General features: G+C 36.5%; 1 protein-coding gene across 1 annotated transcript; it reads left to right on the forward strand.

The window, feature by feature from the left end:
• Positions 1 to 1,627: 1,627 nt before the first annotated feature.
• LGSN (lengsin, lens protein with glutamine synthetase domain) lies at positions 1,628 to 15,146 on the forward strand. Its single transcript, XM_074333998.2, has 4 exons — positions 1,628 to 1,745; positions 2,483 to 2,680; positions 9,202 to 9,368; positions 13,735 to 15,146. The coding sequence occupies exons 1-4, from the start codon at positions 1,673 to 1,675 to the stop codon at positions 14,932 to 14,934; spliced, it is 1,638 nt and encodes a 545-aa protein (XP_074190099.2). The 5' UTR covers positions 1,628 to 1,672; the 3' UTR covers positions 14,935 to 15,146.
• Positions 15,147 to 17,497: the final 2,351 nt, after the last annotated feature.

A 17,497-nucleotide genomic window follows, 5' to 3' on the forward strand; every position in this document is an offset into this window, starting at 1 on the left:
AAGACAAATAGTAACAAGTGTTGGAGAGGCTGTGGAGAAAAAGGAACCCTCATACACTGTTGGTGGGAATGCAGACTGGTGCAGCAGCTATGGAAGGCAGTGTGGAGGTTCCTCAAAAAATTACGAATAGAATTGCCATATGACCCAGCAATCCCTCTCCTGGGTATCTACCCAAAAAATCTGAAAACATTTAGAGATAAAGACACGTGTGCGCCAATGTTCATTGCAGCTTTGTTTACGGTGGCCAAGACATGGAAACAACCAAAATGTCCTTCGATAGATAAATGGATAAAGAAGTTGTGGTATATTAGTTGCTTTTTAACCAAATAAATTCTAGTTGCTTTGGAGAAGGAGCTCCGAAAAGTCATCCAAAAATCGGCAATGACCACTTTTCACTGTAGATCCCTTCCACAGTAAGGCTTTCCGGGTTCGATCAGCAAACAATACAAAGAAGTGTTCAAGATCTGGACTGGCAGTGTGACACCCTCGGACCTCCCCATTGGGTTGCACGGTATAGTGGAAATTGCTGTGCTCCTTTACTGGCAGTCCCTGTGAAGGCCTGCCAACTGTAAGCCTCCCAGCCTCCTGGGAATGATTCTGCACTCGACCCTGAACACTCCTCTTACCTTCCTCCAACACCAGGATGAACTGCCACTAGGGAGTTGCCACTCAGAGTGGGTGGCTAATGGTGGCAACTACAGAATTTAACTAGACTTGGTCAAATTATATTTGGGGACGAGAAGCAGAAAAGATAAGACACCAAACAAATAATGGCCCAAGTGCTTTTATTCAAAGCATTTGTATTTTCAAAAATTAAAGGATAGAACTAAATGTATTCATCATCTGAAAAAAATTCCATATGAAATCTTAGAAGAAACAAGGTTTGAAAGGCACAAATGTAGTAGGGTGTGAAGGTAGAGGGACAGCATCACCCAGGCAACCTTCACTTTTGATACCAATTGCAAGTTGTAGAGTTCCCCATGACTAATCTTAGATGGATATGGCTATTTATGAAAAGTTTTTTTTTTTAAAGTTTATTCAATTGGTGACAGAGGAAATATGAAATTAATAAAGACTTTAATAAAAAAAATAAAATGATCACCAAATAGCCTTTTATGACGTGCTTTTTTTGAAGTACAGTAAATATTGATGCAATAAGGATAAGCGTCAGGAAGTAAAGAGAAAATAATAAAATTCTGAGGTACTTATACCTCTTGTTAAAAACATTAGAGATCCTAAAAAAGATACAAATCACAAAAAGATGTGTGAGCTGAAATTTGTTTGGTAAAATTTTTTAGGAATAAATAATGTAAAACACCCCAGAGTAAAACATACAGATAGAAATCTTGACTAGTTGGACAAGATCTTAATTTATTTAATATTTTCTGTATCACATATGAAAGGAGCTACAGAAAATCCAGCCTGTCAGCAGAATGTTGGACCTTGTAATTTTGAATTAGTCAAGTAGATGTGGAAATGACAAAATTTGCCTTGTTATAAAAGTATCCTATAATCACTTTAAAATTTAGCTATCCAACCATCATCCCTTCTTGCCATCCAAATTTAGTTGTGTACATGATCTGTTATTTGGTTTTTTGTTTATTAACTATTACAGGATGCAAGAGATGATGGTAATGAAACTGAAGCCAGCAGGATAAATAAATTAAGAAGAATGAGAAAGAAAGTCACTAAACCACATATTTCTTCAACTGAAATGGGAGAAATGGATATATCCAACTCAAAAGGTATCTTGCTGCTATGATCCCTCAAGAACATGTGGTCAATGACAAACTCAATTTGGTCCCCCTTTTCATAAGACATTTTCTTTTTTTTCTAATGGAGAAGCAAACACAAAGAAATAAAATGTATTTCTACATAGGCAACATGAAGAATGGTAAATATAGGATTAGAATGTAAATATATAAAAACAATCAACCTTAATATTCAGAACTTAAAGGGAGCAGAAATAGGAGGTAGTAGAGGGGAAAGAAAAGAGAGACTACAGCAGACGGAACATATAAGTAAGAAGAGAAGCCCATATTTGCTCTGAGAATAAATACAAAGATCATGACTGAGGATTTGGGAGTCCACAATAAAGACGTGGAATACGTTTCCATACCACATGTTGGATTCCAACAAGACTCTGGTGGATCTGAAACATTGATGGAAACAGAAGTTAATTTGGACAACGGACTCAACCCCAGGACCAGTGGTGTTCCAAGGCAGCGGCAGTGGGAACAGCCAATACTTTGCAACAATAAAAAGCAGTCAGACTTTTTGTAGATTTTATTGTTCTTAAATTTTTTACACACAATTTCATCCCCTATGGTCTGCGACCAGGGTGGGCTACTCCCACTGCCCCTTAGTTGGTATGTCGCTGCTTAGGAATAAATTACTCTCCCAAGCATTCCTCTCCATATAATATTGGAAGACAGTTAAAAACAATGGCAACATATTTTAACATTTTTCTTTGTTACTACAGAAAGGAGCAAAAAACAAATGGTGTGCCACAAATTGGGGGATATGAGCAAACCAGTTCTGGGACCTGGTTCTGCTGAATCTCATCTGCCACAAGATGACAAGGCCTCCCAGAATCAGACAATAGTGATAAAACCTTCGCTCTTGAAAACATCAGCCAGTGCTCCTGGTGCTGAATTTAACCCAGACTCCAGTTCTACTGGTAAGGACTCTGGGATAAACTGACATATGATTCCAGCCACGAATCCTAAATTTGTATTTGAATTAGAGATAATGTGATGTTGGTTGTAGAATGCTAGCCTGGGAGTCGGAACACTTAAGAGAATTCATATAGCTATCATTTGTAAAGTGTTTTACAGTTTTCATTACCCACTAGTCTGCTTATCTAGAAAAGGGATGGGTTGTAATGGATGGTCACTCAAGTCATTTCTAAAAGTGAAATTTCGTTATTCTAAATTTCTGGCTTACTAATAGTGATATGGCTATTTTGGACTATGAATGTATTGGTTAAAAATCTCTGGGCCAAATTGCAGAAACTAGTTAAAAAGAAGTTATTCCCTTATTCCACAAGGGAATCCATGATAAAAGGGTTGAACAAACAAGATTTGGAAAGGCACAAATATAGTAGGGTGTGAAGGTAGAGGGACAGTATCCCCCAGGTAACCCTCACTTTTGATACCAATCGCAAGTTTTGGAGTTCCCCAAGACTAATCTTAGTTTTGATAATTCTCTATATGGATTCACAAAACTCACTGACAACAATTATACTCAAGGTTAAGGTTTATTATAGTGAAAGAATACAGATTAAAATCTGCCAAGGGAAGTGACTCATGGGGGAGAGTCCACGAAAGCCCTAAGCATGAAGCTTCCACTTGCTTTCTCCCAGTTGAGTCATGGACAACACTATTCTCTTGGTAACAGCGTATGACCATATGCACAGAGTAATGTCAACCAGAGAAGCTCACCTGAGCTTAGTGTCCAGAGAGTCTTTATTGGGGCTACACAGCCAACTGTCCATATAACTGACCTCAGTCTCCAGTCCTGCTGGGGGTCAAGCTGATACCATGTGACTCAACAATAAATGACATTGCTACATTTTCTAGTGTGGCCAGAAGCCCCAGGTAAACAAAGACACTTTTGTTAGGCAGGAAACTCCAAGAGCTTAGAGATTACCTTCCAGGGGCCAAAGGTAAAGGCTAGAACTCTGCTTGGGTAAGGTGAAATTTTTACTACACCTAGAGCCTAAGAAAGAAGTACAGACTGGGAGTGAACACTCCATATATACTCCTATATTAGTTTTTTATTGCCACCATAACAAATTATCACAAACTTAGTATCTTAAAAGAATACAATTCATTATCCAGATCTGTATCTTAGAAGTCTGGACTGGTTTTTCTTTTTCAGGTTTTGCAAGGCCATAATCAGTGTTAGCCATCTGGGTTCTTAGCTGGAGACTCTAGGGAACTATCCACTTCCACTTCATTCAGATTGTTGGGAGAATCTAACTCCTTGCAGTTGTAGGACTGAGGTTTGTTTTTCCTTGCTGCATGTCAACTGGGGTGGTCATTACCTCCAAGAAACCTTTCTCTGGTTCTATATCTCAAAGGCAGCAATGCATCAAATCCTTCTCAGGTTTGGAATCTGTCTGAATTCCCCTTCTTCCATATCTCTTTTCTGCCTACAGCTGGAGAAAGTTCTCTGCTTTTACGGGACCACCTGGATAATCCAAGACAATATCCATATTTCAAAATTCATACATAACCTTAACTACATCTGCAAAATCCCTTTTGCCATGCAGTTTAACACAGTCTACAGGTTCCAGGGGCTAGAGTGTGAAAATTGTTGGGATTTTCTATTCTGCCTATCACACCACCTTTCGTCTCTGCATTTCTTTGTGCTTTGGCTTCATGAATTTCTCCACGAAGAGCAGAGCACTGACAGCCCCTAAGCATCAGGGATTAGCAACACAAGTGCCACAGGGGCCAGGTAGATAAAAAATGAATGAGGTGGGCTGGTATAAGAAAATGAGTGGTGCTGGCTGTGAGAAACTAGAACAGAGGTTAGCAAATGATGGCCCAGGGACCAAATTCAGCTTGTTGACTGGTTTTTATAATTAATATTTATGTATTGTCTATGACTGCTTTTGTGCTACAATAGCATAGTTGAGTAGTTGCAGCAGATACCAAATGGCTTTCAAAGCTGCAAATATTTACTGTCTTGGCCCTTTACAGAAAATGTTTGCCAAGCCATGAATTAGAGGATGCATGCCTGTTCCAAACCACCTCAGAGCTCCAGCCAACGGTTGCTATGGAGAAATATCCACCTGATGTTGTCAAATCTAGTTTTTTTCAAGATAAGCTTGAACTCAAGATTTTTACATGAAATTTTCTGATGCTTAAGTGTCAACTAATTTTTAAAAGTTTTTAAATGATGGAAAGACTAATAAGAAAGCATCTGTTGGTGATATTGGCTCTTCTACATTTTGTGACCTTTGTTTTATATAGTTTCAGCCAAAAAGGAGAGATGCAATTTACCATTTGTTAGTCTCAAGTCAAAAAATCTGAGGAAAGAACTATGTCATGAGCTTTCTTTGCACAGATCAACTGGGAGTATGGGTGCCGTTACTGACTCACCTTAGTTAATTCAGAAGCTCTCTCTCTGGCCCAGGGCTAGATTAAGTTTTTATAGGCCCTTAGGACCAAGAAGTTTACAACCCCAAACAAACCATCTTCATATGTATGTCAAATACATAATTTAAAAATAAGTATAAGAATGAACCCCAAAATAAGTGTAATGAATTACAACATGGTATTTTCTTCTCTGGAATAACTACTCTGAGTTTTAAAAAAATAACTTTTTTTTCAAAAAGAAGTCACATTCCTCCCACCCCCATGCCCATATTTCCACATTTTATTGTTTTTGTCCCTGTTTTGTACCAGGTTATTCTGCCCCCTGGGCTTTCTAACACTGCTGGGCTAGTGTGATATGGTTGGAGGGTGGGATGCTTTTGCATTAGTAGGGTGGCTTGTGGAGTGGCCATGTGGATGAAGGAGGGCTGGCTCTGGGAAAGGAGCATGGCGGATGATCCCGGGCATTCATGAGTTAAATGGATTACAGCGTGTACTCTTCCCTTTTTGAATTGATATTTCTGAAAGCTAAAATGCCTATTCAATCTGTCTTTTATAAGTGACCATGACTTTCTCTCCACAACTGAAATATGTCCTCATTGTCACTGAACACAGGCAACATTTCTCCCAGGCCTCCTAGTTGCTACAGAGCATGGAGGTTGTGTGTGTGTGTGTGTGTGTGTGTGTGTGTGTGTGTGTGTTTTCTTATTTTTTCCTCTAAACACTTACAGCAATAAAACTTCCTCTATAAAAGCACACTGATTTAATTTATTAGTCCTCTTAGGGGATGGGAAAGGAGAACACCTCCCAGGAACTACACTGTAAGCAAAACAAATGAGCACCTGAATTGGGAATCATCTGCCCGCTATTCATCATGTGCAACTGGGAGGGGCTGACCAAAAAGTTTAATTGTAACTAACAAGTATGATTTATTTGAAGAAAAGAGATTCAGACAATGATGCAACAAGATTAGTTACTGCCTTGAAAATGAAATTAGATTGGAGAGGGTTGGCATATTTGGTGAACGAATTATACTTTTTGGTACTTAGGATACATGCCAAATATGTGATGTCAATTTTTGCTTGTTAATTAGACAAGGTCTACACACACAGTATTAATTAATTAAATAAATAATTAATCAAATCACACACCCACTTAATAAAGTCATTGAGTCCCTGTAATATGTCTGTACTGCTACAGGTACTGGGGATACAGCAACAAGTAAAGCTAAGCCCCTGCTTTCTTGAAGCTGACATGCAAGTGGGGAAAGACAGACAATAAATACGTGCTTATACAATATGGCAGGTGGTGATAAGAATTCTGAAGGAAATGAGACCAAGATGGTATATTGTTATGGACCAAATTGTGTCTTCCCAAAGTTCATATGTTGAAGTCCTAACCTATAGTACTTCATACTGTGACTGTATTTGGAGACAGTGTTTTAAAAGAGGTTATTACTGTTGAATGAGCTGTGTAGAGTGGCCCCTCATCCAAATGACTGGCATCCTTATCAGAAGGAGAGATTAGGGGACACACACACACACACACACACACACACACAGAGAAAGAGAGAGAGAGAGAGAGAGAGAGAGACAGAGAGAGAGAGAGACAGAGAGAGACAGAGAGAGACAGAGAGACAGAGAAAGAAAGAGAGAAAGAGAGAGAGAGAGAGAAGATAGACATCTATAAGCCAATGAGAAAGGTCCTCAGAAGAAACCAACCCTCCACACATTTTGATCTTGGATGTATACCCCTCAAACTGTCAGAAAATAATTTTCTTACCACCTAGTCTGTGGTATTTGTTATGGCAACTCAGCAAACTAATACATACACTTGCTATGCAGCCATAGTGCAATTTCATGATCTTAAAGTGAATCAGTGATTGGACCTGTCCACATTGTGATCAAATCTCATATAATTAATACTCCAGGTGGTTGATAATATTTTGTTCATTTTTTTCAACATTTTTCACCATAGTAAATTATCTCACCTCTATGGCATATTTATTATCTATAGTTACTCAATAATATAAAGCTGTATGAGGGCAGGGCTTTTTCTGACTGCTTCTTAGATCTATGTCCAGTATAAATAATAGTGGTAATTAAAAAAAAATGTATCTTGAGTGAATCACTGTTTTCTTATTTTAAAATAATACATATTTATTATAGAAACTTTAGAAGATACAGATAAGGCAAAGAAGCAGTAAGATTACCTGTGATCATATTACTGGTGAACAAACAAAATGACCTCACTCCTTTAATAGGAGATGTATTCTGACTGTTTATGTCATTAAAATATTTATAGCTTATATATAATTGCTTGCAATGTTTAGAATACTGATTATCTGAAATTTTCTATATTTTAAAGTACCTGTACATTTTATTTTCTTTAAGGAACATTATTCAACTTGGGCAGAAAACCCAATACTTCAGAATAAGTTGGGAATACAACAACTGCTAATTTAGCATGAAATATTTTAATTGCTACAGCTTAATTGTTTGTGTTAAGTGGAAGGTAGTTATAAACCCTCAGGAGTCTCAGAGTAGCCAAATGTATCAGTGACAGGACATTATCTCTAATGAATTTGCATAGGTGGAACCAGTAATTTGTTTTCCTCCATGCTTCATGTACTTAAAATGTACTTAATCTATGTTTTTAAGCTGTCAATCTTTATGCTTATTTTTAAAGCTTAATTATACATTGAAAAAGATTACCCAGGTATCACTTTAAAATCATAGCTGTTCGATGCCAGTGATGTGACACATTGATGGGTATTCAGATTCAGACATGTTCGTGATACCATTACTAGATTTAGAGTAATTGTGTTCACTTTATGCATTTAAGAAACACTTATATGGTGCTTACTGTCTTCCAGGAATTGTTAAATAAATAACTTGCTTAATTGTCATACCAAGCCTGTAGGTATATTGTGTCAATGTGAAAGCTGAGACAGAGAGGATAAGAAAGTTGCCAGGGCAAAGGCAGGATTTGGAGGGAGACGGATGGGCTTCAGTGTTTGTGCAGAATTACTACAGTCTGCTGACTCTCCTAAAAGTTGGGACATTAGCTAACATTTATGATGAATACTATCTTCCTGACCTTTCTATATGATTTAGACATATTCAGTCATTTTATGGTGATGAACCACCCACTAGAAATCAAAAGATTCAGATTCTAGTTTTAATTTTGGCAATGAACTGAGAGTATTATTTGGAGAACCTCATTGTACCCTCTGGGACTTAAGCTAACATGTTGAAGTTGGATGAGATCGTTTATCTCCAAAGTCTCTTCTGACTCTAAAGTTTTAGAATTTGAAGACTATCTTAAAATTTTTGAAAATAATATATTTTTTTAGCTTTCTAATTTTAAAATTGAGTACTCAGTCTAGATTTTTCATCTCCTATACTCTTAATCTTGACAAACACTTTTTTGCTTGCTTATTCATATAAATCTAAATTTGACAGAAAGATGCAGATGTCTTCAATTCAGATGCCAATATAAAGATATAAAGCCTTTTTGGCAAACAAAACAAGACAAAAAACATATAGGAACTTTTAATTTAGGTATTACCAGTTTGTTCAAGAAGCTCAAAATATTTTTAATGGTAGTCATCTATGTACAGATTTATGTGGTGCCAAAGCTGTCCAGTTATATAAATATATTCTAATTTTCATAAGCAAAGGCATCTTTGGTAAGTACTTAGATATGATATTGCTATATGCTTATATTAATAATCTTAAAGTTCACCCAGTCCCAAATGATAAATAATCTCTTAGAGACAATATTCTTGGGAATATGGTAAAGGCAGAGTAAAAAAGGTAATATCTCTAATCTAAGCCAATGACATGAATATACTGGGGTGCCAAAAAATGTATGCACATAACTTGTATTCATCTTTTCTTATCAGTATATATTGAGTATTACAACTTTAATACAGTTTTTTTCCTTTCTTAAAATGTATATACATTTTTTTTTTGGCACCATCTGTGTGATGCTTTTGTTAATAATCATAATGAACAATTCACTACTCTCTAGCTTCCTTTCAGTTCTCAGTTCATAATGATCTAATGCTCTAGAACCATCCTTTATCTTACAGATAACACCAGCAACAGCACTCAAATTCCGACTGCACCTCAACTCTCCTCTAGAATGAAGCAGATTAAACAAGAGATGACCAAAAATCACCTTCAGTTTGTGAGATTTGAAGCAACAGATCTGCATGGGGTGTCCAGGTCTAAGAGTATCCCTGCACACTTTTTCCAAGTGAGTTTTCCAAGTAGAGTTATGCTTGAATGTAATTTCATGACCATTAGCAAGCAAATGGTCCTTATTACTCTCTGTTATTTTATTGTAATCTATACAGCAACTTTAGTTGAAAAACAATAATTTATTTTGCTCCTTCCCTTGTCCCTCCCCAAACACATTATTGCTCCCTGAGGAGCTGAACATATACTTTCAGCTTCCAAACAGCAATTTCTTTACCCAATAGAAATATAAAACTAATTAAGACTGGTAATTTTAGTCCTTCTGCCTTGAGTAATTCCCCTCCACAGAATTATATTTTTTATTTTACTGCAATTATGAAGATTATATTTTGTTTGACATAAGAAAATTGCAACAGAAGACCCAGGAGTAAATATAAAGGGAAAAAAATTAATTAAATAGAAAGAATTGGCTAGATAAAAAGCACATCCCTTCTAATTCTGATAAGAAAATACCCTATTGTTGTTGGATGACTTAATTAATATTAAGTTCTCAAAAATAGTGATATCAAGAAATATTGCATTGTTGAATATGTTTGGAGACTTTCTGAGATTGTTTTTCAGTTTATGTCATGTATTTATTTTAATAACGGATTTATTGTGCTACTGAAATATTGCTTCTTAGGAAGAGACACCAGTCAGTATTATATACAAAAGTATAAAAGTTAAGCATACTTTAAGCTTATTTTTTAAAATACATCTTACTTTTATCACTTTCATATCAAATTATAATTTTCTAATTTGCTTTATGTTTGAAAAAAATGGGCGTCTTCAAAACACTTTTTCAAAGAATTCCAACAGATTCAAACTTGTTTCTTAAAACATTCTTTAGATCTACAGATATTATTTCCTTTTTATCCAGGCAAGAGCACATGTTGGTTAATTTTGATAACAAAATGTGAAATTTATTGTGGACAGGCCCAGAATCTAATTCACTTGAATTTCTTTCAATCAATAAGAAAACATAACTAGCACTTCAGCCACTTGCCAGAGACCTCAATATGAAACTGTTTGCTATTCAGCTTTTATCAAATTCTAATCATTTATTCAACTAATGGCATCTAAAACTACATATTTTAAACCTTACTCTAGTCTTTATGAAAATATAATTTAATATGTTCCCTACATTTGTTGAGGATTGATACAATTGACATAAAGAGAAAATGTCTGCCTTCTTATTTTAAACTGCTATTGAAAATATTTTCCATTATCTTGTTCAACGTCCCACATATAAGAAGCACTTTTTCTTTTTTTAAGGTTTTGATGGGGGAAAAGTTCATCTATCATGAATATTTTAATATAACTCATTATACTTCATCTCAATTGCTGTATTTATTCTTAGCCCCCACTTTTTAATACATTTCATTACCCCTTTCATTATCTAGTTATTATTATTTTATTCTTATTTAGTGACCAAATAGTATCTATATATTTTTTTAACAAAATGATTTAGATTTATTTTGGAGATTGTAAAGGTATAAACAAGAGTTTACATCATGAATATTTATAATTTAAGATTAAATAATTGATTTTGGAAAATTTATTGTGACTAGACATTAAAAATAATTTCATCTGTGCAAACCAATCTAAACAACATATATATATATATATATATATATATATATATATATATATATATATATATGCAACTCTGTATGGGAAATTCAATAAACAAAGAGTGCAGTCAATAATTTGAATTTGTCAATGGCTTAGTAAAAAGTAATTTCAAACTTTATAAAATAATTTTAAAACTGTTTTTCTATTTGTGGAAAACAAAATGCTAATGTGAAAATTATTGTTAGACCATAAAGGGATATAAAAGATAATATAATCCATCTTCTTCATTTACAGATGAAGGGAATAGGCCCAGAGAAGTTAAGGAAAGCATTTTAAAAATACTACAGGCAGTTAGTGGTAGAGCTGGGATGTCAGTCAGAGAATCCTCACTTCCATTTCCAGTGCTTTTTTTTTTTTTTTTTTTACTGAAATTTCTGCCTCTGGCCTTTATATTTCCTTTTATTATTAATTATAGCTAAGTGTTCTTTCTTATAAAATTGAAAAAAATGTTGATTTTTAAGACAAGTCTTCTACTAAGAAAACAGGCAAAGGTTGTTACGAAATGGGAAAAGGCCAAACAGGGAACTTCTGATAATGATGGTTTCTGCTTCTTTTAGAGAATTTACCATGTGCCTGGCACTGTGCTAAATGCCTTTCAAACATTAGTTTATTTAAACTTACAAACAACTTATACTATCTCTGTTTTACCAAAGAATTGGTGTTTATTTAAATTATATGCAGATAATGTAGGTTCTTTCTATCTTTGATTTAATCAAAACATGATACATTGCTATAGAATTCATAACCAATTCTTCGGTTATTTCAAAAGGTGACCTTTACTGTGGTCCAAATTTCAGTTATCAGAGATTTGAGCTATTCTGTAAGAATTTTTATTGAGCCCCTGGTGTTCTATATTGGAGTATGAAGTTGTCCTAGTGCTTTATATTTATAAACACAATTTAAGTTAACAATCGTTGTCATGAACAAGATCTGTTTTTATGTATTTATATATTTGCCACCACTAATAAAGAATTGTTTGAATCCAGAATGTCCAAAAAAGAATAAAGAAAATGACAATTAAAAAAGAGTGCTCAGAAAAATACTGATTAAATAACCTGAAGTTGTGACTTTTTACTATTCTGTCAATTCGTGAAGGACTATTGGAGTGAAATGGTAACAAGCTAGTTTCTATTGTTTACAGCCAAGTGAATACAAACACAGATTTAAACTGCAGCAACTCTAGGTAGTCTCATGAATAAAATACATTACCCCCCATTTTCGATATATGCAGAACTAACATACAAATTTTCAAACTAAGGAATTGACAAGTAGGGAAATAACATTATTTCTTACAGTGAAAATCTGAACGAAAGGATTTCATGTTTAGTATTCTAAAATCCCACAATGTATGTGTGTGTGTGTGTGTGTGTGTGTGTGTGTGTACAGTTTATACAGACAGGTCCTTGAATGAGTTGAAAAATTAAACAGGCAAATGAGAAGTGCTTGACTTACTCAAGTTTATTACAGGTAAAAGGAGATTTGGATCAGCCAAATCAAATGGCACTTGGCAATACGTATAGAGATGGTGGAATGTGAAGAAGGGTGGCACACAAAGGCAGAAGAATAAACTAGTAGCTTGCCTCTGCTAGCACCAACCTCTCCTGGGTAGCCATGCTCTTTGCGATTTGGAGGTAGTACAAGAAGCAATTTGGCTTGTAGGATGTCAGTATGTTTTATTAACATCATGATACTCACTGACATCACTGGAACCAAACTTTATAGTCAGCTTTTTCTCCATCCATTAATGTAACCTTCAACACATGAAGCCTTTTTGATATTCCCATGACACAATTTCTAGAAATTGTTTTATGTGTCTATTTGACTTTAAAACCTTACCACGTCCCTGTTGTCTGGCACATAGCAAAAGCTAAATAAACGACCAAATCCATTGACCCCAAGAAGTATATTGCTCGAGAGTGTTTTAGTAGTCACCTAGTTTATTATGTGTGTTTCACAGACATGGAAGCTGATGCACATAGTCCAGCGACTTGCCTAACTTCACACAAGTAATTAATGGAAGAGCTAGGAATAGAAGTCATATGTAGTGACCCCAGGTCATGTTGACTGGAAGGCTACCACATTTTGGAAATGATAACTTTGGAGATATGGGTCCACATCCACAGGCAAGGTTTCTGGGACTCTTTGAGTCTGTGAGGTAGTTCATTGTTAAGTAGGCTGTAAAAGTGAATGAAGAGAAGAGTGCGGCTGTCAGCAGGCTTGGCCCCTCTGGTGTTAGGACAACTATCCTGTGTGTTGTAGGACTGACTAAAGTCGGGTGAGACGGACTAGGAATTCTTTACTGTAGACTTTTGAGAGTCAGCTAACTATGGAGATTCCAATAGAACAAGCCCAAAGAAAGCCTTATCTGAAGTATTAGGAACTATGCCATAAAACTAAAAGTGCTTTAAGAAGTACTTTTGGTTATGATCACTTCAAATAATTCCATATAGTTTTACTTTACCTTTGTCATTTGCTGTAAAGCCACTTTCTTTCTCATTCTACCTTTTATTTATGACTGCTATTTTCAGATTCAAGAGCGTATGAAGACTTCAAGGCTAAACATATTAAGAGTTATTTTTTAAAAATATCTTTAGGATTTTATTTTAAAATATTTAAAATTTATCTGAAATTAAGGTAGTGTTGACCAACAGATGTGAAACACATTTTTTTTTCCTCATCAGCAAGTTCCCCCCTCCACTTCTTGCTTTCAAGTTTCGAAACTAAATTGCTCTATCCTTTAACTTCTTTAGGAAAAAGTGACCCATGGTGTTTTTATGCCCCGAGGTTATCTTGAATTGATACCAAATCCTAAGGACAATGAAGTGGATCACATAAGAGCAACGTGTTTTAATAGTGACATAGTCCTGATGCCAGAGTTATCAACCTTTCGAGTTTTGCCATGGGCTGAGAGAACAGCAAGAGTGATATGTGACACGTTCACTGTGACTGGTGAGCCTCTGCTGACGTCCCCCAGGTACATTGCAAAGCGGCAACTGGACCAGCTGCAGGACTGTGGCTTTTCCCTGCTCTCTGCCTTCATCTGTGATTTTTGCATTTTTGGTGTCCCTGAAATTATCAATTCAAAGACCATATCTTTTCCTGTTTCAACATTGCTAAATAATCATGACCAGCCCTTCATCCAGGAACTTGTGGATGGTTTGTATCACACTGGAGCCAATGTTGAGAGCTTTTCCTCTTCTACCAGGCCCGGTCAGATGGAAATATGTTTTCTGCCCGAATTTGGCATCAGTTCAGCTGATAATGCATTTACCCTCAGAACAGGTGTCAAAGAAGTGGCGAAGAAACATAATTACATCACTAGCTTTTTCATTGAGACTGGATTCTGTAATTCAGGAATTTTGTCTCATAGTCTCTGGGATGTTGATGGGAAGAGAAACATGTTCGGCAGCAGTTCCGGAACTGAGCAGCTCACGATCACTGGGAAAAAATGGTTGGCAGGACTCTTGAAGCACTCTGCTGCTCTCAGCTGCCTGATGGCTCCTGCTGTTAGCTGCCGAAAACGTTATTCCAAAGAGAGCAAAGACCAGAAGGAGAGTGTGCCTACAACATGGGGATATAATGATAACAGCTGTGCTTTTAATATCAAGTGTCATGGGGAGAGAGGAACCCGGATAGAAAATAAACTGGGCTCAGCGACAGCAAACCCTTACCTGGTGCTGGCTGCGACTGTTGCTGCAGGCTTGGATGGACTTCAAAGCAGTGACGGTACATTGGCTGCTCCAGATGACAGCACAGAGCTTTATCAGTCAAAACCTTCTGAGATCCCTTTGAAACTGGAAGATGCCCTTGTGGCACTGGAGGAAGATCAGTGTCTGAGGCACGCTCTAGGAGAAACTTTTATTCTCTATTTTGTTGCCATGAAGAAATATGAATTGGAAAATGAAGAAACGGATGCTGAGAGAAATAAATTCTTAGAATATTTTATTTAGAATGGAACCCTTAACTATTCCTTTAGAGATGTGATTTTTACTTAAGTAGCTGATCTACCAGAAAGAAAAAAGTTGGATTTTATAATTAACAGCAAGCACATTACACATGCTTTTGCTCTTTTTTTGTCCCCATGGAATATTTGACAGATGAAGTGGGACTGCTGAGAGGATTCTGATAACAATAAAGTTGTGGTGAAGCTGTAATATGCAAACTTACCAGGTCTTGTCAGTCATTCATCATTTTTTCTGCGTATGTTGACCTAGATAGAAATATTGAGTGTTGTTTTCAGACAACAGATATATTCACACAATAAAAAAGTCTGAAGAATTAGAAAGCAAATTAAATGATTAAAAAAAAGAAGAAATCATTTCAATTATACAGACAGGTTGTGACTGCCAGGGAGACAAAAATACTTACTAATATAATCTCACTACTCAAGACATATTGAGGATCTATTTTACAAGCATCACTATGATGTTTCTAAATAAATTAAATAAGTTTTGCAAAAATATGTCATGATAACAAGTCAGCAGAAGTGTTCACATATGTCTCTTCTCTTTTTATCCTTTGTTATTAGTTCCTGAAAGGCCTAGAAATTTCAAAACTATAATGTTCACAAGAAACAAATCCGTAAGAAATAGAATTCAGGCTGGGAACGATGAGGTCAAATATTTAAAAGTAGTTAAAACCGTTTTTTTAGACAATGCCTCATATAGTAGCCCAATACATGAAATATAGGTGGAATGGGTATGTGTGGGTGGGGGGTGGGGGGCAGCTCTCTGTGCTTTGCTCCTTTCTTTGAAACTAGAGATTTCAAAGATACCTCTAGTGCTTTGTGAAGTGTGGGACCAACTGCCTAGATAACTAGGGCTATGTTTGCAGCTTAAAGTTGTATTTAAATTACTGATTCTGCTGCCCACAGAGGTTGGTATCTCCCCAGAGAATATTCATTCCAGACCTTTGTTTGAATAAGATAATATTGGAACTACCAGTAAAGTTTAGCTTCTTTTGGGAAGAAATCCAAAATCCACTTACTAGCGAATGAAAACCTTATTCTGCTTAGGATCAAACAGAGATTTTGTGTTCAATTAAAGCTGACTGTAGTCTCAGTTTAGATAGCACACAAGCAGAGGATTAGCATTTGGCTCAGATCCTCCTATTCAAATCTGTAGTACAGCAGTCCTTCCTCTTCTGTGGGGATTATGTTCCAAGACCCCCATAGAATGTCTGAAACCGAGGATAGTGTGGAACTATATATATTATGTTTTTCCCCCTATGTATTTATATGCACACCTTTTCACTTAAAGAAAGCACCTCACGGCTTCTCCTCGGCATATCTGAATTGCCAGCATCACTTCTCTTGTGCTTTGGGCCATTATTAAGTACAATAAGGATTGCTTGCACACAAGCACTGCACATGTGATATGCACATGACTGTCGATCTCGTAACCCAGTTGACTACTAAATGACTAATGGGCCAGTAGCATATTCAGCTTGGATATGATGCACAAAGGGTTGATTCACATCCTGAGCAGGATGGACTGGGACAGTGTGAGATTTTATCACGCTACTCAGAAAGGTGTGCAATTGAAAACTTATGAATTATTTATCTCTGGAATTTTCTATTTAATATTTATGGACTGCAGTTGACCTCAGATAACTGAAGCCATGGAAAGAGAAAATGCAGATTGGGGGACTACTGTTCTCAGTAGCTTAAATAGTGCAACTTGGTCTGTTCTTCACTAATTGCTCCCCTTTTTTCTCCTTTGAGCAGAAGTGTGCTTGGATACATAAGAATAAGGTTCTTGGTGGAGTAAAAGGTGTAGGGAAAGGTAGTGAAGGGTGAGTAGAGAAGGAAAGGAGTCTTCCCTGAACCCTCTGAGAATGAAACCCCACACATTATATCATGGAGGGGAGCGTAGAGAGGAACCCCATGGCAGCTTGCCGGTTGTCTGTCTTCCTCTCGCTTCTCAATGATAACACCTAAATGGGTCAGTTGGGAACACACTATAAAAAAAAAAAAAAGACATTTCTGAGCTTCCATTGTGGCTGAGTATGGTCATGTCATTAGGTTCAGACCAAAGAGGTATCAGTAGAAGTGCTTTATGGATGCTCTAGGAAATGCCTTAGAGGACAGATGCTCTGTTCCCTGCCCTTTTCTTATCTTTCTGCCTTTACCGTTCCTGCTGGCTGGCCTGCAGGTAAGGTGGCTGGAGTAATGCCCTTGGGAATGGAAGCCACACAAGATGGAGTAACAAGATGGAAGCTCTGCTTTGTGGAGCAGAGCTCGATTTGCTCAAGTCCAGATTTTTATTTGAGAGAGAAACAAACTTCTGTCTCCTTTAGGCACAATGATTTTGGGTCTCCCTTACTTGTGGCAAAACTTTCTTATTGGTGTGTGAATGTGACAGTGATTGTAGGTATGTGTGTGTGTGTGTGTGTGTGTATGTGAGTGCATGTGTCTGAGTGTGCATGTACGTGTGTGTGTTGGGGAAATGAGGGATGATGGATTTGGGAATGAAAGAACATAGATATAAGAACAAATAAAAGACAACTTCTTCA

This window comes from Rhinolophus sinicus, chromosome 2, assembly GCF_057876585.1.
Source record: "Rhinolophus sinicus isolate RSI-liver-muscle chromosome 2, RSI-T2T, whole genome shotgun sequence".
Taxonomy (NCBI): Eukaryota; Metazoa; Chordata; class Mammalia; order Chiroptera; family Rhinolophidae; genus Rhinolophus; species Rhinolophus sinicus.